This window comes from Zonotrichia leucophrys, chromosome 4, assembly GCF_028769735.1.
Source record: "Zonotrichia leucophrys gambelii isolate GWCS_2022_RI chromosome 4, RI_Zleu_2.0, whole genome shotgun sequence".
NCBI classification, from domain to species: domain Eukaryota; kingdom Metazoa; phylum Chordata; class Aves; order Passeriformes; family Passerellidae; genus Zonotrichia; species Zonotrichia leucophrys.
In genome coordinates, this window is record NC_088173.1 from 31019200 (window position 1) to 31044826 (window position 25627).

Here is a 25627-nt window from a genome sequence, read left to right on the forward strand (position 1 = left end):
TAATCAGAGTTTTGAATTTTAAATCAATTTGTCTATGTCTGTAATAAACAATCTACTTCCATTGTGTCAAAGTTCTGTGCAAAGCTCATCACCGTTTCCTCTTCAGAATCAACTATTTAAAGCCCAAACCATCTGTGACAAATACAGGCTCATACTGCAAAGAGAAGGAAAAGAAGGATGGGTATATTTTTGCTATGTGACCCCCTTAGATTCTGACCTAAAGCATGGACTCCAGATACTAATCAAAGGGTTTAAAAAACCTTGGCAAAATCCCCAGCCATCACAATCATAACTTCTTCATCAAAATAATTCTCATTGGATTTTTTTATGAAGTCAATGAACATCTGGGCACCTAATCATATTTGCATTTGTAGTCAGACCCAATGACTGATAGCAAACACAGATGAACAGTTAACAATGAACAGTTAACAAACACCAGACAGATTACAGTTCAAACTGCACAGTATTTTCTGGCTAGTCAGAAATGCTTTTCAGATAAACCAAGGCCTATTTTGATACTAAACTACAGTACTTCTAGCAATGTAAAGTTGTCCAGCAGCAAATGCACCTTCTCCTTCCTTCCTGTCAGTTCCTGCAGCTCCATCCCCAGCATTGGATGCCCCTCCCACGGCCAGCTCTGCCAGTGGGCCCGTGAGGTTATCGATGCTGCTGGCAGCACTCAGGCAGGACGGTGTGGATGCTGGAGAGATCACAGAGGCACTGACAACAGTGGCCTGGGGCTTGAAGCACGTGGGCAAAGCTTCTGGAGGCATTGCATCTATCAGCAGAGCTCGGATATCATCAGCCTGAAAAACAGAAAGAACACTCAACATGAGCTCCTACTGCCACAAGTCACTGATCTCTGGAAATAATTTTTAATTGCTTTATTTGATTGCTCTGGTCCCCATTAGAAAGAAAACTGCCAGCTTCTGTTATAGGGGAATTCACAGTTGCAAGAACATTTTGATTGACCACTCAAGACATAGGTGAATCAGGTTCTCCCCATTTCTAAAGGTATATAAGAAGCTACATCTAATTTTTTTCTGGCAGAATGGCTTTGTAAGTGCTAAAGTCAGAGAGAACAATGCAGCAACTTTATTTGAAATCCTTCAGAACCTAGGACAGGAAATGCCACTTCTTAATTTCTGTCAGGCTCAATTTCAGGTGCACTGGAACATGGTTTCAGTGGAAAGATTACTGCTGCCTTTGCTATAATCACATCTCTTGGGTCAGAATAGGAAAAAAAAGGACAGGAGCTCAGGATGAGTATAGTCTTCGCCAGCAGCTGGATTTAGCTTTTATTGACTTAATTAAGCAATACCCTCATCTTCAAGAACTTCCTCCTTAAAAATTCTTGTAGAACATGATTAAGACACCCTTATTTTCCTACAGAGAAATCAAATAATTTTCATATCCTTCATCACAAAGCAAGTTTTCTAGAGCTCAGATTACTCCGGAGGATATTTCTTGAACTCTTCATAAATAAATCAATAACCCTAAAAGATACTTGCACTGAGACCAGACACAGCATCCAATCTGGTTGCATTATCTATTCCAAGATTGTTTAAGCTAGGGCATACATGTTCATAGAACCTTATTAGGCTTTTAAACCATTTAAAAGAAAGTTTACAGAAGCCAGTTTTAGAAAAAGTTTGACAGCCACCTACAAATTTTAGAGGTAGAATGAATTCTTTGGAATGTTCTTTTGGAGTTAATGTTTTAAAAAGGAACTGAGGTAATATGGAGGCACTGAGCATAACAATCCACCAAATGTTCCCATTCCTCTAAACGCCCATCTGGTGTTCCTCCTAGGTTCAAAGAAATAATCACTAACAGTGCACAGACTGACCATCATCAGAGACATCTCAGAGAGTTTTACTCCTGGGAATGAGGAGATTGATCCCAGGAGTGAATACTTAAGGAGAAGCAAACCTTAAATCACAAGCCATGCTAAGGTTCCAGCCAAAGGAAAATGCCTGGTCCCATGGATAAAACGCCACAAAGAGGCACACAGGAGATGCCCTTCTCTCTCCAGCTCAGCAAAATGGAAGCTGAGGACTGCTGATGCCAGAGAGCCATAGAAATGAATTTAATATGCAGAGTACATCCTCCAGAGCAGCCTGTGGCTGGCTAACATGAACTTACTGTTGCCAGGTCCAGTGGTGTCTGACCCTCTTGGTTCTTCATGGTTGGATCTGCTCCATGAGCTAACAGCAAAGCACAGAGCTGTGTCCTTCCTTTTTGTGCAGCTTCATGCAAAGGTGTGAATGCCCACTTATCTGTTGCATTGACACATGTATTATATTTGATCAACAGTGCTGCTATGTCCACATGCTGGAAAACACAAGAACATCCTAATCAACATGACACTGGTAAAACATACAATCCTTTTTTTATGCTGGAGGTAATGGTGCCTAGAGACCCTTGTGGTTTCTCTTTCCTTAACTCATTCTGCTTCCTGTGTCACAGGAGCAGTACATTCTCCAGAGACCAATTCATACTGCAGCTCCACAGTCATCTGTGTCTGTGCACTAGCAGATCATTCACCAGCACAGAAGAATTGGGATCAGGCACAGAAGCAGATTTCTGTCAAATCACCCCAAGTACATAGCATGAAGTTTGTGCCAGCTGCAGGAGCAGACATGATATTTAATCCTGCATAAAATAATTATTTGAGGACAAATTTGAACTGGTGAATTTATTGGGCTGCAACTTTTGTGACACAGCACTAGAAGTTCTGAAGATCCATGTGTTGTGATACTGAGCCACCCCTGTGTGTATTACAGAAGTCTTTGTTGTGCTTTCTTTCTTGCAAGACTTTGAACTCATCTGTGGCATCACAGATCTGTTCTATCTTCACTCATACTTTATGAGAGCTGTAATTGATAAAATGTATTATGAGTGTCACAAGGAACAGCTGTTTTACATGGGTTATAAAAGTAATGAACTTATAACCCCATGCTTCCATCAATATACTGTCCTTGAAGTCTCCCAAGTAAAAATAAGAGAAAACTGACAAATGAAAAATTTTGCCTGCCTCTAACCAGTATATGCTTCTTGTGCAAGACAGCAAAGAAAAAAAAGCAGGTAGTCAAAATGAATGGGTGGTAGCATGAAACACTGAAATTGTAAGCAGAGGCACAAAGAATTGCCAATGGATTTCCTTCTTCCCCTCAATGGCAATTAAATGACTCTTTGCAGCTCTCATAAAACAGCTTGGTCTCTGAACAAGTGTCGTTTGAAAATACTGCCAAGTTTATTTTTCCTCTCTGCCAAACTTTTAAAGCAATTGCTGTTCCTGTGATTTTTCTGTCACAGAAAGCCCTATTGAGGGACACACAGCATGAAGTACTGGGTGGGAGAACTGAAGAAATTTTGTGAGGAAAAGGCAGAGCTTGTGAATCTTGCCAGCTATGAACTTCTGAAACCATTACTCCTCTCCTCTCTACCTCCCATCACAGAGATCTGAACAGGCTGATGACAGCTCACAGAGAAGTGTGGGATGCCAGGAAAGGTATGAAGCAACTCTTAACTAAATAAGCTGATGGAAAAGCACCAAATCCTGCCTTTTTAATGTTTCCTAGAGGAAGCAGGGCAACCAGGTTAGATTGGCATTATAATTTTTAGAAATGATAATCCACTAAAACCAATCTCTGACATTTGTCTATGTCAATAAGAAATAGTTTGGCTTTCTCATGCCAAAGAAAAGAACACAGTCTTTCCAACAGATTTTATCTCTAGATCTTAGAAACATCTTGGGAATGAATGCTTAAAGGCAAATGCTGATAAACAATATTACTTGGTATAAGACCCTGTAACATAAAAGGATTCTGTGCTGCTTTCTAATCTTTCATCAGGATTTGGGGCCTTTTGCTCTTTGTGACACTGGGATCCCAGAGTGATGTAAAGAACCAATACAAATGGTGTAGACTGTGTTCCATTGATGCTCTTCTTAAAAACAAGGTGTACACTGCACTTTTTACTTCATTTGCTCTCAAACAAAAGCAATCATGGTTCTGTTAGGGTCACCTGTCCCAGATTTTGCTGTACAAGTGCCAGAGTCAGGTAAGTAACAGACATACCATATCATGACCATCAAACCCAGTACCTCATCAGCTTCAGATCCTCTCTGACTGTAAGCACAGTGCTAGAAGCTTCTCAAGCACTGTCTCTGTACAACTATTTACAAGAGACTTCTTTCTCACCCAGTCCACAACTAACAACTGCTTATAAGCAATCTATTAGGCATCTGTGCAACTGGGACACAGATGCTTACTCCTGTAGGGAGGAAAGAGGGCCTGCCTCATCTGAAATGGCTTGAATCTGTCTCTGCACCCCCTGCAGCAGATGGCTTGCCCTGGAGAACAACCACATTACAAACACAGTAGTCGACTACTTCAACTCTAGCAATAGATTGCCACCAAACACCAGCTGTAACACACCTCACTTGCCTGTCATCATCTGCACACAACCCCCTGGTATTTTTCTCTTCCTTCCATCTAAGTCCTTCAGACACAACTTGAGGTCTTTTCTGTTTTGAATATCATCCCAAACTGTTCAATCCTGTGCATCTGCTTGCCTGCATAAAAGCTACATTGTAGTCATCTTTCCAAACTGCAGCATTGAACTGCTACAGCATACCTGAATCTGTGCCCTATTTAATGTGTAGGACTGCAAATAGGGCTCACAACAGCAACCTAGCCTGATAAATACTTCATCAAAACCTGAACTGTGTTCACAGGAAAACAGCTGCAAAATATCTGGCTTTGGATATGACTTCAAGGAGTCCCTTGCTGTTTTACTCATGGCAAGACTGCCTGCACATACCCCATAGGATGCTGCATTGTGTAGGGGAATTAATCCTCCTTTGTCTTGGGCATTAACATCAGCACCATGCTCAAGAAGGTATTCAGCTACTTCCAAATTGTTGTAACCAGCTGTAGAAAAAGCACAGGAAAAGAAATTAGGTATTAGGAGAGCTAAATTAAAGAAAAATATTCAACAGAAAAGCTAAGGCAATTTTTCAACTGCAAAAGTTCCTCTTCCCTAGTAATTGTATTATCTCCTAAAATAGATGCCCTAGTTAACTCTTTGTACAGGACAACTCTTCCTATACCAATCCTGATTTTGGCAAATTACATCTGTAGATCTACCACAAACATACAAGCCTTGAAAACTTGGCACGTTACCCACCTGCAAGATGTAATGGTGTTGAATTTCTTCCCTGGGTGTCTCTGCAATTGATATTTTCTTGAGTACACAGCTTCTGCACTCGTGCCAGGCACCCCTTCTTGGCAGCATCTAGCAGGGCAGCATCTCCTCGCAGTAAATCCTGGATATCTGTGTCCCCTTCTTTCACCAAATCTAATGGAGTGTTCCCATCTCGATTCTTTTTTGTTGGATCAGCTCCATGCTGCAAAGAGCAAGTGGAATGCTGGTGTCACAGTCATGCACACAGCAGTGCACGTGTGTCACTATTGTGCCAAACAAAATGGGATTTTGCAGACCTACCACAATGAAGTAATAATTGTACAGATTAGTAGGCACACAAAAATAAATTCACAAGTCTGAGGCCTAAAAGCACTAGTCTGAAACACAGCTGTGTGAATCTCAATTCCACAGGCAAGAACAGCAGCCCTCTGCAAGAGCTGTCCCTGCTCTACTTGCAATTGCAGTATGTTGAGGAGCATTTCCTGCATGTAGCTATTTCTTACTGCCACAGCAGCGTGAAAAGAAAGCCAACTGCAAGTGTCTTGCTGCCAGTCCTCCCCTTCTCCTGAAAACTGGCAGGAAGCAAATGGCTGGCAGAGCTATCTCCTGAGCACAACCTTCTGAGCTAGCAAAGCCAGGCTCTGAGTTCTACTAAATGTCACCCTGATATCAAAAGGCACTTGTTTCAGAAGGGAACCAGCAAAATACTCTTCTCTACACTTTCCAATAGACAACAGCACCATCTTAAGCAGTGTACAGGTCTTTGGAAGAAGTGAAAAAAAATTTTGGTGGACAAGTGGAGTTGGATATCCGCTGGAGTGTGTCTGTGCTGGCAAAACATGTAGATCAGGCAGTGATAAGAACACGCTACTGGAGCATCAGGGGATGAGAAGGGGAACGCAGAACTATGCAGAGCATATGGTGTGAGTCACGTCCACATTCAGGTTTGTGGGAGGACAGCTCCTTCCCTATTCACTCTCAGCAGCAGTGGGACAAAACAAAGATAGATAAAGCAGAGGCAGCTGCTGGTGCTAGAGTTCTCTGGCTGACCTCTTCAGAACAGTCGAACACAGTCCCTGCCAGCAAGTCTACCCTGCCATTTCCCACTGGACTGGGAATGGGAGAACAGAGAGAATTAACTGCTTTGTATTTGGAAGCAGTACAACTGTGCTCATGGTGCAAAGGATGAAGAGCAAGGGACAAAAAGGACAGAGTATTGATTACATAGAAGCAGTTTCCACAGCTGTGGCTCTTTTAGGAAGAGAGCATTCTTTGTGAAAAGATTTCTAGACTGCAACAACTTCTCTAAGATATGACCTAAAATCCCTTAATTTAAAACTCATCAAAACTGGAACTATTTAAATAGTTCCAAAATAAATATCTGAACGAAGAGACAGTGTCTTCTGTGACCCCTTCCAAGGCATAGAAATAAATGAAGGTGGTCATTTCAAAGAAAGGTGATTAAAAAAGACACTGTCTCCAAAATGCCTGTTTATTTTTGTTTCCTTCTTCAAGCAGATCAGGAGAGAAGGAGCACAAGTCAGGAGGGGTCAAGCTCAACATCCACAACTCAGCAGAACTGACAACACTGCCAGCTGGCATAAGAGGCACAGCAGGAGAAACCCTGAGTAAACTGCAGTGTGAGCACATATTCACAGACACCCAGAGACTTTACATCTGTGTCACCTTAAGGGCATATTTAGCTCTTATCTTGTGAAAGAGTGATCTAAAAAAAATAATTTCAGCACTTTTCTATTTCCTGTTGGACATCCATTCAGGATCCTCTGAAGACAAAATATGGGTAAATTCCCTGTGGAATGACCAAAAAAGGCCAGAGATCTCCAGTATCTATAATGCAACACTGTGCTTGAGAGTATACAGGTGTTCCTATAGCTTGAGCTAACATCTCTGTCAGGGTGTTACTTCCAGGCCACCACCATGCCTACTTCACAGACATCTCTTAATATCCCCTGGTTTCTGCTGCAGATGTGCTTCAAACTATCATTCTTCTCTCTCTGACTGCTTTTTTGGTAATCAAGTGAAATAATTAATGATATAGGAGGGAAATAGTGGGGCTTTGTAGCAGCAAATGAAAAGCAGCTGGGGTAGACCATGTGTATCTTAAGACATCCATATTCTGACTTTCTCCTATCTTAAATGTTGTGCTTCAGAGGGACATAAGTAGGCAAGGCTGAAAGAGGAAATGGGATTGGCAAAAAATTTGACTCTAGCACCCCCTTTCATCCTCTCAGGGCAGGATCTGACCTTATGTTAAGAAGTTCCTCAAACTCATGTTTCTCACTGGAAATATCTTTGCATTACCTCATGCTTTTAACAGGTTCTTCCTTCAAGTATAATGAATATTTATGCCACAGTATATTAACATGCATTTCCTCCAGGAGCTTGATAAATTATACATTAACATAACAGTTCTGAATTCCTCTCATACTGAACAGCATTTAGAACCCACCTTCCGCTATTGCTCTATAACACTCTCTTGCATAAGTATTAACAGAATTTACTTAAATGCAGTAACTATTTCAGAAAGGGACGGATAGGACAAGGTAGGGAGTTGCCATCCTCACATGAATTCAGCTGGTTTTTCCAGTTTCAGAGTCTTGTCCTACTTGGCTAACAGTATTAATACACATGCTGGAAACAGTACTTGTACAGATGATTCTTTTCAAGTCAATATTACACAAGAAACCATATGACCATTGCAAGATAAAAATTGATTCAAAGATACAACAAAGAATTCACTGAATGCAATTAACTTTGCATTAATCTTCAGAAAAAAGGAATATATATGCATTTAAAGACACATCTGAGATCTCCAGCACATACTTTTAAAAGCAGTTTGCAGATTTCATATTTTCCTTTTGCTGCTGCTTCATGTAGAGGAGTGAATTTCCACAGGTCTGCCACGTTGACAGAAGCACCGTGCCTCACTAGGAGTTCAGCCACTTCGTAGTGTCCATAGGAACAGGCATTGTGCAGGGGTACCAAGCCACTAATCAAAGATAAAGCATTAATAGCTAGAAAATAAAGTCCTATATGCAATCAGTAGATAAAACTCTCACTTTCACCAGACATTATTGTTATCTTTCAGTCTTTCCAGTTTTCAGGGTTTTATTTTTCTATTAAAAATCACTTAAAACTTAATTATCCTCCTTCAGTTCTCATCCACAAGACTTTTAAATATTTAGCAAGCCCCAATGTTACAGCTTCCATACGCAACTTCAATGCTGTTAATAACAGACAAAAACTAAATTGCTCACAGTAGTTCTAAGTTTGGATATTTGAGTATAAATTTCAAGAAAGACATAACACTAATCTGTTTGAAGTGCAGTTATTAGTAAGTACGGCACATCTGATAGATACAGAAAGATACCCAAACACTTCTTCCAGGGTAAGCCTGAAAATTCAGTATTGGAAATTTATTATCCCCCACCCTGAACTAATATATGGAGTAAAAGAGTGAACATAACCATGCTGCTGCACAACTAATGCAAAAAAAAAAGTAAATGTTTTATATAATTTAACTGAATATTAACTGTAAAAATAATTAACTTAATAATAAAAGCTACCATAATTAGAAAAATGCCCAGAGATAACCCTGGTATTTATCTCATTTTATTCAAAACTAATTTTAGATCACCTAAAACAAGTTAAAGTCTGCTTTTAAGCAAAACAAAGTCTCCAAAATGGGCAAAAAGGGGAAGAGAAGCATCACGTATCACAGTGCCAGGTTATGTACTTGATATTGGCTTTTCCAGAAAGCAAAGTATGCTGTAATGGTCTATAAACCTCCCTAGAGCACAGGAACAATGCTCAACAAAGAGGAAAGAGAAAAATTTTCAAGATAAAAACACCATGGTCACTGAAATCTGAATCAGAATGAATATATAAGGGATATAAGTCTCACACCAATAGAGAATAGCAGAACATATCAAGGAATGAAATGTACCCTTTATCTTTGGCATGCACGTCTGCTCCATGGTGCAGCAGATACTCCACCACTGACACGCGGTTATATCCCGCAGCAAAGTGCAGTGGTGTTGAATGACGGCCTTCCAGATCTCTGCAATTCACATTCTGAGGGCTGCAAAGTTGCTGGGGAGACAAAAAACCACAAAATCTAGTACAGAACTAAAACTAACAAATAAAGAACTCCCCAAAACCAAACAGCAACAACAAAACATGAAACAAACACAAAAGCAAATAACTGAACTACCACCTCCAAAGACCCCAACACAAAATCTGATCCACTTATATTACACAAATTTTTTGAAGTATCAGGAAATTTCTTTCCACTTATGCAAAGTTTAAAAAATAGCAGTTCTAAATTTACAGCTGAATGTACTTCTATAACAAATAAGACTTAAATGACAGAAGCAGCGTGAAGATGTTCCCAATGTATAAGAAAGGGTGAACCTCTACATCACTAAGTACCAGGTTCAAGGCCATGTAACTTTCTCCAGATATATCACCATGTCTGGTCTATACTGCCTTCAGAAAACCAGAAATATCTAGCTTAGCAGTCAAAGGAGCTGCTGGTACACAAAATTGCTGCTGTTTGAATATTAATGTATATCATGCTGAAGTTCAAGGTGGGAAAGTATGCACAAGAGTCCATCTGCAGGCTGTTTTGTCCACAGACCAAGCATCAAAAACAAGATCAAACCTTCCTGTGATGGTGGGATTCCACGGCCTGACCCACTCCTTCAGATTAAGGATGGTTTAAAATATTGAGTCGATACCTGTTAACAGTATTTGCTTGCCATCTGATTGAATCAGGCACCTGAGGGCTTGTTTCTACTAAACTGTGATTCTGAGAATCACAGAGCCTGCTTCAAAGAATTATGGCTACATCTGAGTCCATCAAAGACATGAATGTGGGAAGGACTGGCAGAACAAACAAGCAGAAACCCAAGAAAAACACACGTCAGTACATCTTAATGTACTACTTCCTAGAAGAAAAAAAAAAAAAAAAAGAAAGATCCATGACTTCCCATTTCTTATGATTTACCATCCACTGGGCACTGTTTCCACAAGCCTTGCACAGCAATGCCAAGTAGAAAATTCCCATGAACTGTGCAAACCTACCTTCACAGTTTCCAAGTCTCCAGCTTTGGACGCCTCTAACAACCGATAATCGACGTCGGATGTGCGCACCGGTGTACTTTCTACACGGGGAAAAGATGCTTTAAGATTACTTAGGATACATAAGTGGTATTAACTCGTCCTCAACATATTTTCCACAGCTGGGGGATGAAGTTGGTCTGTTGTTACTTTTGAAAATGCAGCTGGGGTTGTGATGTTCAAGTTCATATTTCCAACATGTCTGAATAAGGAGCTTTAGTTTTAGAGCAAATCAGTCAGATTGTGACTCTAAAGCTGACATGATTCTGCCAACATTCTTCTCTCTCAATCCACATACATACATCCATGTACACATTACAACAGATAACACTATCCAGGTAACCAGCTACATTTCAGGAGTGGGTACACCTCAAAACAGTCCTTTGCACTGCTGTAAAATGCTTTTTCTTTGTTTTGTCCTGTTTTAAGGCAATATTGTTGAAAACACTGGAGGAAATGGAGTTTCTAGCTAGATGTCTTCTCATCTATCTGGATATCTGCCTTTGTTTGACTACCTGCACATCTCACTGTAAGGTGAGTCACTTGCTCTTCACTCGCTATTGATGCAATTATTTTTCTCTGTACTTGCAAAAATTCAAATGTAACATGGGTAAGAGGATGCAAACTCTTAAGCACTTTTATGAAAAATAGTGCCACCCTTTTCAAACATCTATTCATCATTTCAATAGAAGATATAGATAAATTGTTACCTAAGCACTATCTAGAGCACTTTCACAATAAAATCTTTCTCTACTGGACAAGCAAGAGATTTGAAGTAAAAGTTCAAACTGTTTAGCAACTACCAGTGTTTTTCTGCCAGTTACACTCTGCTTGTGACTGCTGAAGTAGGGAGTACCTAACAGGTTGGCCGATGCAGGGAAAAAGGTTTCTTACATGCTCAGCAATATTCCAGTTGCCTTGGAACTTGCTACCAAAAAAATCCCAAAACTCCCTACATGTGCTTTCCTACAACCCTCTTGTACAGACAGCATATCCTAAATCTACAAGATGGTTATCTTCTTCTCCATTTGCACAAAATCACTGAACTGAGCAGAGCTATTTACTTATTTTCTGAGAAGTGTCACACAATACATACTGTAGTTGTGTGCACTTGATGGCAGAGGGGAGAGATGAGAAAACTACTTCAAGTCTCATGCTCTGAGAAAAAAAGAAACAAGATTCAAAGCTGTAAAGGGAGAAGCTGAAGTTCAAATACACAAGCCTTTGCTTTTACCCACCACTTAAGATCTGTTGCACTGCTTCATTTCCCATCTGTGCTGCTGTGAAGCCTTGCAAAGAGATGATGGAGGGATCAGAGCCGTAACTCAGCAACAACCGGCAGGTTTGCAAGTGCCCTGCTAAGGCAGCCCTGTGCAATGCTGTCTGACCAAGTGTGTCCAGTGCATTCATCTGAAAAAGCAGCAGCAATATAAAATAAAACACTCTTGTAATTAAAAGACTGCACCTGTCCCTGTCCTTAGTAAGAAGAATTTTTCGGCATACAAATTTACCTATCAATTCTTCTGCACTGCAATTAAACAAAACCAAATGACAAAACAGGCAAACACTCCAAAGGAAAAATAATTTACCACAGATGTTTCCTGTCTTTTAACAACACAGGTTATTTATTTGCATGGCTAACAAACAATATAGGATCCCCAGAGCCATACTTTAAATAGTGATCAAGCTTTTGTGAAATTTGATGAAGATCAATCTTGTGCAAGAAAAGAAACACTATTACAGTACAAGAAAGAGGTAACTTGACATAAATTGTCACCAAACAATTTAAGGATCTTACAGCTTTAAGGAAATTTCCATCTGTCATTGTCAGAAGAAGAACAACTCAACATGACCCAGTACCAAGAACCAATGTAAAACAAAGATGTCAAATGAAGAATTCTATGAAGGGGGGGTGGGGGGGAAAGTTGGATACAAACATTTCCTCCTCACTTTTTGTGCCTTTACATCAATGTTAAGTATAACTGAATATAATTCTTCTCAATACAAGGCTGTATAAACAGGAAAAATGGAGTATAATTTTCAAAGAGTGAGATATAATGGAAACACATCCATCTGTCAAGATCTAACAGTGCAGCTAAATAACTAGAAGTATCTCTCCCAGTGCGCTATCAAAAAAAGGAAGAGAATAATAGAGAGCTTTAAAAAGCGGAAAAACACTCCCATGAAAATAACCTTTCAAGAAGATACTCTGTATCTAGCAGCGATTCATGACAAATTTAAATGCAAATGCCCAGCAGCTTTTTTACCACTTTATGAAATACAGAACTACTCTATAGTCTCTGCAAGCAACTCAGAACCTGTTATCTGTTTCCAAGCCTACAGATTGCAGGCTGTGAACTGCATGCATAATAAACTTTGTTACTGTGTAAAATTCACCTTTTTACCGTCTCAAAATCTTTGCGGTGACAGCAAACAAAGGTTTTGCTTGTTATTTCTCACCTAAAATGCAGTATGCAAACCCTGCTAGCCTTCATGAAACCAGTGAAAAAGCATTTTGGTTAAGACACTTATTCTATAACTAAACAAAATTCAACTAAAACTAAATTAAATTAACTGCGCAAAGATCTACTACAAGACAGGGTAAAAAAGTAAAATACCTGCAATACTGTAATATCAAGTCACAAAAAAGAACAAAGAACAACCAAATAAATGAAGAAAAGTGTAATTTGATATTGTCTGAAATTATTTTACAGACTGACAGAGTAGGAATTTCTCAGATCACAAACCTCTCTTGCAGCAAGATGGACAGGAGAACAGGTCTGCTTTCTTCTAACTGCACTCAGCTTGTGCCACTCTAATAGGATTGCCCTAAAAGTTTTGTTTCAAATAAAAAAAACCTACTGCTATCATACATGTTAGCTAGATGCTGAATGTCCCAAATCCATCATTTTGTCCATATGATTATCCTCATCTCTTTCAGGATACCAGAGACCTTTCACCACTGATTAGGGCACAGAGGTAAGCAGAACTCTGGGGCTACACACATTTATTAATGGTAAAAGAAGAATGAAATGAAATTTGTGGATTCTCAAAGTAGCTGATAATGCTCCATTCATCCAAAAAAGAAAATCATAAGTAATGTATTCTTTATTACTGACTTCCTGTGTTAAACAGGCCTGTACTGAACAAAGTGTAGAAGCAATAGCAGCAAGGCATTCACCGTGCACAATTCAATACTGACTATGTCCCTGGAAAAAATGTTAATATTCATTTGAAAAGAACACTGTCAGAGTCATCAGAGCCACTATCTCATATGTCTTTTCCAGGTCTCCTTTCACCTCTAAACCATTATCTTTGCCAACAATCAATTCTTCTGGCAGAAGAACATCAGTCATTTGAAGAAATACCTGCTTCCTTCTGAGACAAAAAGAGCTGCAGTTGACAGACAGATGCATGCACCAAATGCAGCTGTTCTTTACCTCAGGAGCAGAGTTAGGCTTTGCAAGACAATTTCACTGGGAATACGTTTATTTTGGGGCAGATCTTTGCTCAGCAATAATGCACCACTTCTCTAAAACCAACCAAAGAATATACCCCAATAAGACTTAAAGCAAGAGGACTTACTTCCAAATGAAAATTAACTTAAGCACAACAAACTGAAATACAAAATTGAGAATAAAGACTCAAAAATCAGACCTGGTAAGACATATGCCTTGGTTAAACAATCTTCAATACCAGGTCCAAAATCATGTGCCATTTCAAATTCAAAGTCTAAACTCTGTTTGACAAAATGTGAAATATGCAAGGTATACTGCTTTAACTGTGCCCTGAGTAGCCAGATTGTTCCAACTGCACTTATTAAAAAAAAAGATAAATATAAATTTGGTCGCCTTTATAAGCAGTCTGAATTAGAAGGCTGTATCTCTGAATTATCTTACAGACAGGTTTTCTGCAAGGAGTTAAAATGACAGGTTTGACAGCTCTTTACTCCACAGTGCACTGGCTCTGGATCCAATTTCTTCACCTTTTTGCATGGAAGCAGTCATTCCACTGCTCAAAATGCAATGTAAAAGCAGAATACAGTTATCATTTGAAAAGAGTTTTTAAATTAGTGGTTTCAGAGAAAGATACAGTCCCATTCAGTATTACCGAATGCAGACTTCCTTCTGTTCTTTCCTCTCCTTCCCCTGATTTCCCTTTCCCCATCCTGAACAGACACAGAATAGAAATGGAAATGGTCACATATCATCAGACACTACTGAGATTTGCCCTTCCCTCACTGCTGCTCTCTTGGAGCAGTGCACACAGTCATGGCAACACTCCCTTGGCTGCCAGGCACTTGTGGCAGCTCAACAGCTCAGATCTGTTGAGGAAACATTTTTTGCAATACTTCATAATCATATCAGTTTTCTATCAAGATCAAATGCCCTCAATATCCCTCCTGCTCCTTGACACTACAAACAGCAGCACAAAGCTTCCAAGAACTGTGATTTTCTCTGTAAAATCTTTCTAAAAGGCGTACATTCTAACAATCCCATGTGAAACTTGTGCTCTGCCAGCAGTTCCACACCACAGTATGCTTCCCTGCAATGCAAGTGCTCTAACTGCTCTCCTCCTGCAGTAATTCTGAAGACAAGCTTGCAGTATGTCTTGTGTCTTGTTGTCTGTCCTGGGGTGACTTTATGATGTTTGCATCCCCATTTGTTTGTTTAGTCCAGAAATAAGTTTTGCACCTTTAAGACTGGTTCCAAGGATGGAAGGGGGAGAGAGAAGAAGCGCAGAGGTCTCCTCCAAAATTTGCTCTAAACCAGGACATTGTCCAACAATAAGCATAGCAGTGAAGCAGCACTGAGGACAATTTCAAGCTCAATCAGCAGAAAAAAAAGCAGGAAAAAATAGTCAGTTTCACTCTGAAAACTCCTATAGGATCCAGTCAGATGTTCCACAATTACCTCTTCTTCATAAAAGCTTAAGATTAAGGTCAGGATGTCTGGATGTCTAAGCAGAGGAAAAACTGAACCATTCAATCACAAAAGACCACACAGGTCTTTATGTTGTTAACCAATGTAGTCTAAAATCTGCTACATTTCTGAAAGGCAATTTAATTTTTCAATTCTTACTGTTCCCTGAGAAAATCATACCTCTCCCTGAAATGTTGGAAGTAAATGTGTTACACAACAAGGTTATTCAAAAACATTTCCGTTTGTTGTGTGGGTCTAGATGGATGGTGAACATTTGCAAATCCATGATCATGAAAGGCTGGCAACATGCTACTCCAATGCACAGAAATAACTGCATTATGCAAAGATGCATAAAGCAAGATCTTCCCAGCAGAGCAGAATAAATTAACTTCTGCTGCCATCACGAATAGGGACACTATCTCTCTGGCATGACCTTAAAAGGCTCATTTTGTCCTGCAGAAGAGAGGCATATCACAATTAAAGAGCATTCATCATCATCTCTGCACTTGCCCAAGATACCAGTGAACTTGCATGGTTGCAAGTCTTTCTTTCCAACAATCCTCCCAGTTCAGAAAATATTCTAATCCTTTACTTCTGCACTGCTAGAAAGCTGAGTGTTTTTCTGAACACATTAATTTCCCATGTGTCTATAAATTTGGACAACAACTTAGTCATATGAAATATTCAACTATCTAGAAATCAAACAACAGGATGAAATGCACTTTTCACTAGTTCACCATTTTCAAATTATTTTTTACATTAAAGATTTTTATAATCTCCAAAGATAAAATCATGGCATTTGAAGATTTGATTAAGGGTCTAATAAGGATTGTTTATGTTTGAGGATTCTTTGAAGATGCTCTGCTTTTATTTTTCATATAGTACTTTGAGAATATTCCACATCAAAAAAGCAGTGGTGTGAAATGCTGTCTCACACAAACAGGGCAGGCAAACAAGTAAAAACTGGCATTTAAAACCACAGATATTCATGATCAACATTCTTGAAGAACATTCTAAGATATCCCAAGGTTTCTCACCTGTTCTTTAAATTGACAGTCAACTTCTGCAAACTCAAGTACCAAGCTAATGAAAACATCTTCCATGGAATGTGCGTTGATTAGACACAACATGCTGATGCACAACTAATGTGCACAAGGATTACTTCACAGTTCACATCAGGAACCTAGTCTGTCCTGTCAGTAAGGGCCACCAAGACACACCAAAATAGGCAATTCAGGGTTAATTGCTTGCCAGTAGGCAAATCCTTGCCAATACAAACCCCAGAATATCCTGAGTTGGAAGGGAACCATCAGGATCATCGATGGGTCCAGTCTGCGCAGGACACCCGAAGAGTCACACCATGCTCCTGACAGCATTGTCCAAACACTTATTGAAATCTGTCAGCCTTGGAGCTGTGACCACTTCTCTGGGGAGCCTGTTCCAGTGCCCAACCACCCTCTGGGTGAAGAACATTTTCCTGATATCCAACCTAAACCTCCCCTGACACAACTTCCTGCTGTTCCCTCAGGTTCTGTCACTGGTCACCAGAGTGAAGAGATCGATGTTCTCAGATGTTCTTTCTGTAAAATAAGTCTCAATCAAGCACTTTATTCAAGCAGCCCTTCACTGTTTATTATCATCTAACATACTTCAAACAGCAAATTTACACAGAGATAACATTATGGATAATTAAATCCAGCTCCAAGACCACAAACCATCCCCGGTCCATCCCAAATTCCCTAAAGCAGCCTTTATCATGCTTTAGCCCTTTCCATAGAACAGAAAAGGCTACACATACATACTCCACTGTGTGTGAACTCACTTTTGCTGTCTGACACAGCTGCTCCTTATGAAAACAGAAGAATTTCCTATAAAATGCTAAAACAATCCCAAATTATTTTCTATCTAAAGACCTTTATATGACTTTGTCTCCTAGAGCTATTATTGCTGGTAATTTTGTGGATCAGTTGTCTGCCTTTTGTCACAGTATTTCAGAAGAACAAAGTTCTTCTTTCTTTGAATTACACATCTTTTTCAAATTGTTACTCTCTCAGTAATCAGTAGTGGTTTCCAGAAGGGGGATTGAAGCTGGCTTTAACAGTACCTCTCTTTTGACAGAAGAAATGGCTGCAAAGTGAAAAAGCTCTACACAGTAGATATCATCATACACACTTCAGTAAGCATTTTGTAAGAGATCACAGTGGAAATTTTTATTTTATTTTATATTGAAAAAATAGAGTTTAATGGAAGAACTGAATATTTTGAAAAGGGGAAGGCTGCATGGTGGCTGGTTGTGGGATAATTTTGCTTTACTATTTACATTAATGACTGTGGCACAGGAGAATTGTGCTGAAGGGAACAAATATAAAATATTAGCAAAACCAAGATTCTCTGTGCACTGTAAGATTACAGGAAGGATCTGAGTACTACTGTCTCATGCCTATTAAAAAGGCAAATATGATCCCAGTATGCATGAGTCAGGCACTTACAAAAGAGGTACAAAAGTGCCATCATGGAAAGCATTGGTGGAATGAATTCTATTCTTGCTGCCTGAACTCCCAGATTTCCTCTGGTGTTAGTAAAGAGAAGGGCTTATAAGGATGAATAGGAAAGGCAACATTCCCTTACGAGGGAAGATTAGGTGTTCGAGGCTTTTAGCCTACCAAACCAAAGGCTAAGAAGAATCAGCTTGTTCAATGCAAATACCTCACTGAAGGAAGCATCAAATAAGAAGAGATGTATTTAAAAATCAGGAGGGTGCAGTTCAAAGAACAAATGGATCTTCACTGGGAGGCTGCTATGCCAGGGAGACTAGATTCACCACATCATGAGAACTCTCTCTTGCAAAAAAATACAACCAGACATGATCAAAGAGCTTAATATATCTGATTACATCTTATGAAGTACCTAAAATTCAAGACACAAAAAGGGAAAACATAAAGGAAAAACTTCCAAACAAGAAAGAAAAACATCAAAACCCGCACCACGCTTCAGGAACAAAAGCTGCCATGTCACAACAGTCAGAAACAAAAGAAATCCCAGTGTCAAGAGTATCTGATGAACCAAATACATACAACAGTGCTCTGACCTCAAAGCATCAGCAAGAGGTCAAATAATAATATACAAGCAAGACAAACATTTTAGAGTGATTAAATATGCCTAGTTAACTAACTAATATTCGTGAGCATATCCCATCTGGGAACTTCAAAGTGCCTCATAAAGCCTTAATGATTTACCTCTCATTGAAAATTATGGGTGCGTTATTTACTGTTTTACAGCTAAGAAACTTTGGACACTGATCCACTGCACTACGGAAATATGCACTTAATATTAACTTTGATTAGTCTCCTGCCATGCACTTAAGTGCTTTGCTAGACCATAAATGTGAATGGCCTATGCTCAGAATAACACAGGATATGGGATATGAATGAAGGAGGAGGTTTAATGACCACTATCCACCTCTAGTTGCATGCTGTTAATGGAATAAAAGACAGAACACACCACTCAGCATCATTCTGTAGATAACTGTGCACCACTCAGCACCATTAATCAGTCCACACGTGACTCATGGATCACAATTTAGGAACCTCAGCTTCAGGAGATAAAAGAATGACAAGCTATCATCAGAATGTGCTACTGAGAAAACAAAATGGGACCACTCTAGTAAGGATGCCATCTTCGAGCTTACTCCTAAACCTGACTACAACTGAGACAGATTTTCAAGGGAGCACTAATTTAAATAAGGAGAGTACAGTGGCAGCACACAGAAGCTCCTTGGATTTCAAAGCAGGTGGTACTTTGGTATCAGTACATCTAAAACTCCAGCATGTCCAGTTCAGTGCCTACCCAAATACCATCAGTACTGAATTACTGTGCAAAAGCAGATCCATAAAAGTCATGAGATATCTATTCCTATGACAAAATGATTGTTTTTACTTTCAGTGCATAGATATGCTACTAAGAGTGAATTTGGGAAAATAATAACCAACAGTTTTAATGATTATAACCAAGAACTTTGGTCTTGCTTTCCCCCTTAGGCCAAACTTAATAGTCACTAGTGTATTAGGACTCTCAAACACGATCAACTTCACTGTGGTATTGCTTTTAAGCTATTTTATGATCCATTAAAGTACTATGGAAGTGAATAAAAAATCTGGCAGTGAGCTCTCATAAAGGCTTACAAATTAAAATTCATAGTTTCAAAATAAAAACACTTGACTGTGTATACAACTACATTGCTCATAACTCGCATCACAGCAAGAGTGACACTTGATCATCATTACAGGCAATAACATAATACAACAGGTAAAAATTGGTAACAATGAGTTCTTCACTTCTAGCTCGCTGAACGGAGAGGAAGACTTAAAAAGAGTAATCTGAGTCCCATTCAAAGCAAAAACACAGATCTTTTATATTTTAGCCAATGCAAAGTAAGTATCCATCAAGAAGAGTTTCTGAAAAAATTAAGTAGAGATGTATATCATTACTATGAATATTAAGTTTGCTGCAAGAACTTGAAGAAAGATCATTCCAAAACACTTCCGAAAGATGGTTAAACCACGTTCTAAATAAAGTTAAGTTATACCTTTCTCTGTCTTTAATAACTTGCTGAACAATGTGGTCACAAGCTCACAAATTACTTAGGTCAGCACCTATGAACAGCTGAAGGGCACAGCAAAACAATCTGACCCTGAGAATAAAAGCAAGCAAGAGCTAAGGAATACTCAGCATTAGGATACTAAACTCAGTGTCAGTACCCTCAGCCATGGGATATTTTCAAGCCAACAAGATAAAACAATGTGAGGCACCTAGATAATCGTATTTATTAGAAATTATATCAAGATTCATTAAAAATGAGTATTTTAAAATACTAAAAACCCTTTATTTGGTTGCTTGGAGAGACGTACTTTTCAAATGGGATTCCTGAGGATCCTGTACTTATTCAGATAAAGCACACTTCAAGGTTAACACCAGAAGCACAAGGCATACAGAATAAAAAAGCAGCAACTGTCAAAAAAATTTATGTGGTATATAATCAACACAACACTTCTTCTTGCCCTTTGTCTTAAATAAAATACATGCAAGTATATTTACCTTTGCTCCATGTTTATGCAGAACTTCCATGACATCATTATGAGCTTTTTCAGCTGCAACATGTAAAGGCGTCATGAAACTAGGGGGGGAGAAAAAGTGATGTATTAGTTTTTTACATTTCTAGTATGACAGAGGCCTTTGGAAAACTCAAACATTTCAGAAACCTACTCTTTGTTTTTCTCGTTGACATTTGCTCCTTTCCTGAGCAATAGTTCTGTAACTTGTTTCCTCTTCGGATGCACGGCAGCAACAGCACAGTGCTGCAAAAAAGTAAACACAAAGCATATTTCAAATACACAGACAATAAAGAACTTTAAAGATATATTACTTCATCCCTTAATTATTCTGCTAAAACAGACTACAAAATTTACAAACAGAATTCATCATACTGAACAAAACACAGGTTAGTGATCAATGCTAAATTATTCTATTCTAAATTATTTCTACTCAGAAAAACAATTTTAATTTTAAAGCTATTTTTCACTTATGAATAAAGCAGTATGGCACCAACTACATTAACCAGCTGTCAGGACAAAACTGACACATAAGGAACAAAGGAGGAAAAGACAAAGAGTTTGAAACAGCCTAACTTTTTACAGAGAGTATCCAAAGGGGTCTGTAAGGATTCTGCTGCAGTTGTCCAATTGACAGGACTTGAATGTTGCTTTGGTTCTTCCTCTGTTCCAATGTGTACCGACCTTGTTAATGGCCATTTGTGTCACACACCCAGCTACAGACTATGCAATAAAGCAAACAGGCAATACATTTCTCTTAGAGTATCTTTCTTCCCATGCTATGAGAAAGACACAGCCTTCAACACAGGGTTTCTCAATGCCTATGCCTGCCCTTGTGGGACCACACAGCCCTTTGCTAGGTGTAACTATTGTCCTAAATGTGGCTGGCATCTGTCGGCTTCTCAAGAGTGGCCCTATCAATGTATTCCTGAAGCCTGGAATTACCAGCATCATTCCAGGTGAGATTAAATACCCAGCTTTAAAATCAAATCCAGAAATGCTTATTTCAAGTTTAGACATCTCAAGATAGCAGACCATGAGAAACAGGAGAAACATTTGGATTTTTCTGTTTATATCTTTACCCACATTTTAAACCAGTAACCCATAAAAGGCAGAAAGTCTCCTGGAAGAGTTCTCTAACTTTCCAACAGCAAAATGATAATGTTTACAATTAGACAGACCCCAAAGCCAATGCTAATAGGTAGCACTAGTACCAATAATCATCTATTGTCCAGTTTCAGCCCTCATTATGAAGTAACTTTCACTCAAGCTTCCACACTGTTGTTAATCAGCAGGGCACATCCAAATTTTGCAAAGGCAAGCTTTGTAAATAAACATTAAGATCAACTTTTGCTGTGAAGTGAGGCAGCATTTTTAAGGCTTTGCAGATAATATCTTGTCTCTATTTCCTGCCTATATGGTAAATACTAAAACACACAAATGCTGAAATATTGCCAAATCTCAAAGCAACACTAAAACCTACATCAGGTGCTTGCTGTGGCCTTTTGGCTAATACAGCAGAGATGCCAGTGGCCCATGGAAAACATTATCATGCTTAGGGCAGAAATAGCTCAGCTAGATTACACATAACCTCATCTGATCCTGGAAGCTAAGTCCTTTCATTTGGACAGCTCATGTATAGCAGCCAAAAACTGAAAAATCGCAGTCAAGCACTTAATGAACACTGAACCAAATACATCAATAGACCTAAAATATTCCATTTGGTCCAGCTGTCTCTGCAGAATCAGCAGGCAGAAAAGAGCAAAGAACATTAGAGGACTATGAAGTGATCATTACACAGCTAAAGAGATGCCACATAGCAGCAGCTGATACACTCAGAAAGAAAAGGATAACATCATCCCAAAATTCATATTGCCTTCATATTCAGCCTATAAACCTCTCCTCCCCTCTTGATTCTAACTTCAGGCAAGGATGCTGAGTCCTCGACAGAGGAAACAGAGCATATGGATGCTTGGTACCCAACACACAATGTTCTGATCACAATCACAATGTTTCCAACACTAAATATGCAGTTGCATGCCTGGAGCTGAGACCTGCCACTGGGAAGAAAATGTTCCATTGGAATAAAGTATCATAACTATAGTGGTTTTAACAATACCATCAGTCTCAGCTTCAAAGTTTACACTACCTCTGGGATACTGGCTGTGTTCTTTGCTTCCATTGCTTCTTTAAACAATTAAATAAGAGCAGGATAATGCCAGGAAAGTCTCAAAAGAACCTTGTTTCTACAGCTAATGCGGTATTGTCAGTACTATTCCAAATTTGTAAGACCCTGTGATATACACCTGTTTTCACCACAATTTTATGTATCCTGAGAAGAAAATTTGTAATCCAAGTTCGCTCACGTAAAACATGAAGGAAACCACTGGGCTGCAGAAATAAAATTTAACCCCATAAAAATCCACAGCAGCAGTCCAACAAAAAAAAGAGGTTTATAGGAAAAAATGCAAGAGAAGTGAAAAATGAGAAAGTGAAGAGTGGCTGGAGAGCTTCTGTAATCTACCAGAAGGAAGGAAAAAAGTGATAAAATAAATTATATTATGTTTTTTCTATAGTGGTGATTTTATTTAAGCATAGAAAGTGTTCAATGCCAAATTCCCTATCTCAGATGATGAATGTATTTTCATAGTGTAGAAATAAAACTCCTTGACTCCAGGCTACCAGCACATTTATCATGAAGCAAATGGATTGACTGTATAATCTCACCAGTGCAGTCTCATGCGACTGTGGCTGCTTAAAATTAATGATCTCCAAAGCAAGTGTCTTTTTCACTTTGGCTAGGTCTGCCTCTCTGGCTGCTTGCAGTAGAGAGTGTCCTTTGAATTCATCTGTTAGAGGAAAAAGACACATTTAATATTCAGTAAAATGTCACATTTATAAATGTTATTGCAGAAAGACAGCTATACTCAGTTAACAGGAAAGAGGAGTGCTTCTGCATGTCTTTGGTGCCAGCTGACCTGGGACACAGAACATGAAAGAAGCTTTGCTGAAACCAAAGGGATATGCTAAAGGATAGGGGAAGCTATGCCTTAAATCCTTATAGCTTTTCTCCCTTTTATCCTCCACCCATCTGACACAAAATGCATATGTGACCTCTCCATTACCCATGTCTCTGTTCAAATAAGCACAATGCCATGAGCTATTCTTAAGAAAATAAAGAATTAAAGCTGTTTTTCAAAAACTGTATTTATTTACATGACCAAGAATTCACTATAAAGCTTAAGTATATATATAACTTCTATAAAATTATAAAATACAACAATAACAACAAAACCAACAATAATACATATATAAAATACTAAACTCTTGGTCTTAAAGAAAGGTAACTAGCTGGGCATTTGAAGCCAGTCTGCTCCCAAGATTAAACAAGTTTTGACAGCAGGTGTATCTTTGCAAGTACAGATCACTAATTTTGCTATTTCCAAATCTTGTTTAGCTCAGCAACTAGTTCATTTGAGTTTTAAATAACTTTGAAATTGAAAAGAAGTGTTTCTCTCAAAAATGTTCAGACAAAAGGCAGGTTAGCAAAAATTACATCTGACTCTGTGAACTAGAAAAAAATACCTCATTTTCAGTAAAAATATGAATATTTTTGTTTCATAAGCAACCTGGAAATCTTAAGTTTTTTAATAAAGGGCTTTCTTCTCCCACTTTGTTTTAATGTCTGGTTTAAATTTCTTTGTAAGCAAAGCACTACTCAAAGCACAAGTGCAAATAAATATTGAAATAACAAATGTAATGTAACTTTATTCCCAAATTATAAGACAAAACAACTCAAGAACATAAAAACATGGTTTTTTGAGATGAAAATACAAGCTCTCCCATCAAGATACTGTCAAGTTTGATGTAATGCTCACGTATGTTTACAAATTTCAGTGGATATTAATGGACATGTATCTTCCTTCATTGCTCTTGAGGACTTCTAAACAGAAATAAACCAAAGTTTAAACTGATTTTATTTTGCTTGGTAATTTAAATAAATGCTAAATTAATCCTCCTCAGGGTCAGAAGATATAGCCCAGGACTCAGAGTAGAGAAGTACTAAAAGATACTAATGCCCTCCTCTTTTCTTCTAGACGAAAGTTTTCTGTTGCACATGATCTCACCATTGTCCCCTGCAAATAATAGTGACCAGACTAAAACCTGACTAGCTGTGATTGTGAGTAGTGCAGGATCACATTATTAATGTCTAGGGACTTCTGCTATACTGGAAAGTTGAGAGACAAAACCAAAAACTTATTTACAATTGAGATTCTAATCCTCAAGAAGTTTTCTGTAACTTCATAATGCTCTGTTTCCATATCTGTCTCATTTAATTATCTTTTACATTTTCTAAGAGTCAGGAAACAAATCCCCCGAAGAGCGAAAGCAAAGGCATACAAATTAAAATTAGAGATGAAATATTGCTTTGTAAACAGTGTAAGGATTGTTACAAAAGAAGGTGATGGAATTTCCATCTCTCCAGTTGCACACCAAAGCTACCTACCTTCTGTAAGTTTCTAAATGCAATACAGACTCTCAATATAGAGGGTCCTGCGTGACTGAACTGGACTTTAAACATTAAAAAAAACCCCAATCTCACTGATTCAGCAGTGCCTTAATAATTCTAAACTTCAGAAAACCAGGCAATACAACAAACGATGTACAGAGGTACCTGTGCACTCCAAAGCACACAGCACAGCTGCAGCTACTCTGCCGCCCTGCACCCACTTCTGAAGCTCGAGGAAGGTGGCCCGGAAGGAAAGCACCCCTCTGCACCCACCACCCAGTGCTGTGAGTCTGGGAGCACTTACAGGTCAGCCTCTCCCTGAGCTCGGGTGTCGGAGCCATGTCCACGGCGCTCTTGCCGTGGCAGTTGACCAGGGTGGGGTCGGCGCCGTGGCTCAGCAGCAGCGAGCACACCTCCACGCGGTTCTTGGAAGCAGCCTCGTGCAGCGGGGTGAACTGCCACAGGTCCATGGCATTCACACAGGCACCGTGCTAGCACAGCAAAAACAGCCTTGCTTTAGGAAGAAATCAGCTTCAACAACTAAAAAGCTTACAGATTTACATTTTATTATAAAAATTGGTTCAAATCGCTCATGTATGAACACGCATACACACAAAATTTAATTAAAAATACCAGCATACACAAACATACCATTGAATCTGTGAAAAATAATTGGAATTTTTATGTGAGCTAATTTTTGAACAGAAAGACTCAACTCTACTATCAGTCCAAAG

The 25627-nt window shown here is 38.9% G+C and overlaps 1 protein-coding gene across 1 annotated transcript in view; it reads right to left on the reverse strand.

Moving 5' to 3' along the window:
- The window catches only part of TNKS (tankyrase), a 127526-nt gene that overhangs the window by 14656 nt on the left and 87243 nt on the right, over positions 1–25627 (reverse strand). The window contains exons 8-19 of the mRNA XM_064711026.1: positions 25198–25384; positions 23111–23232; positions 20538–20629; positions 20370–20448; positions 11592–11763; positions 10318–10397; positions 9179–9324; positions 8056–8221; positions 5194–5413; positions 4828–4937; positions 2146–2334; positions 569–806 (exon numbers count right to left, since the gene is read on the reverse strand). Of these exons, the coding sequence (XP_064567096.1) occupies positions 569–806; positions 2146–2334; positions 4828–4937; positions 5194–5413; positions 8056–8221; positions 9179–9324; positions 10318–10397; positions 11592–11763; positions 20370–20448; positions 20538–20629; positions 23111–23232; positions 25198–25384 (1801 nt within the window). The remainder of the gene's footprint in view (positions 1–568; positions 807–2145; positions 2335–4827; positions 4938–5193; positions 5414–8055; positions 8222–9178; positions 9325–10317; positions 10398–11591; positions 11764–20369; positions 20449–20537; positions 20630–23110; positions 23233–25197; positions 25385–25627) is intronic.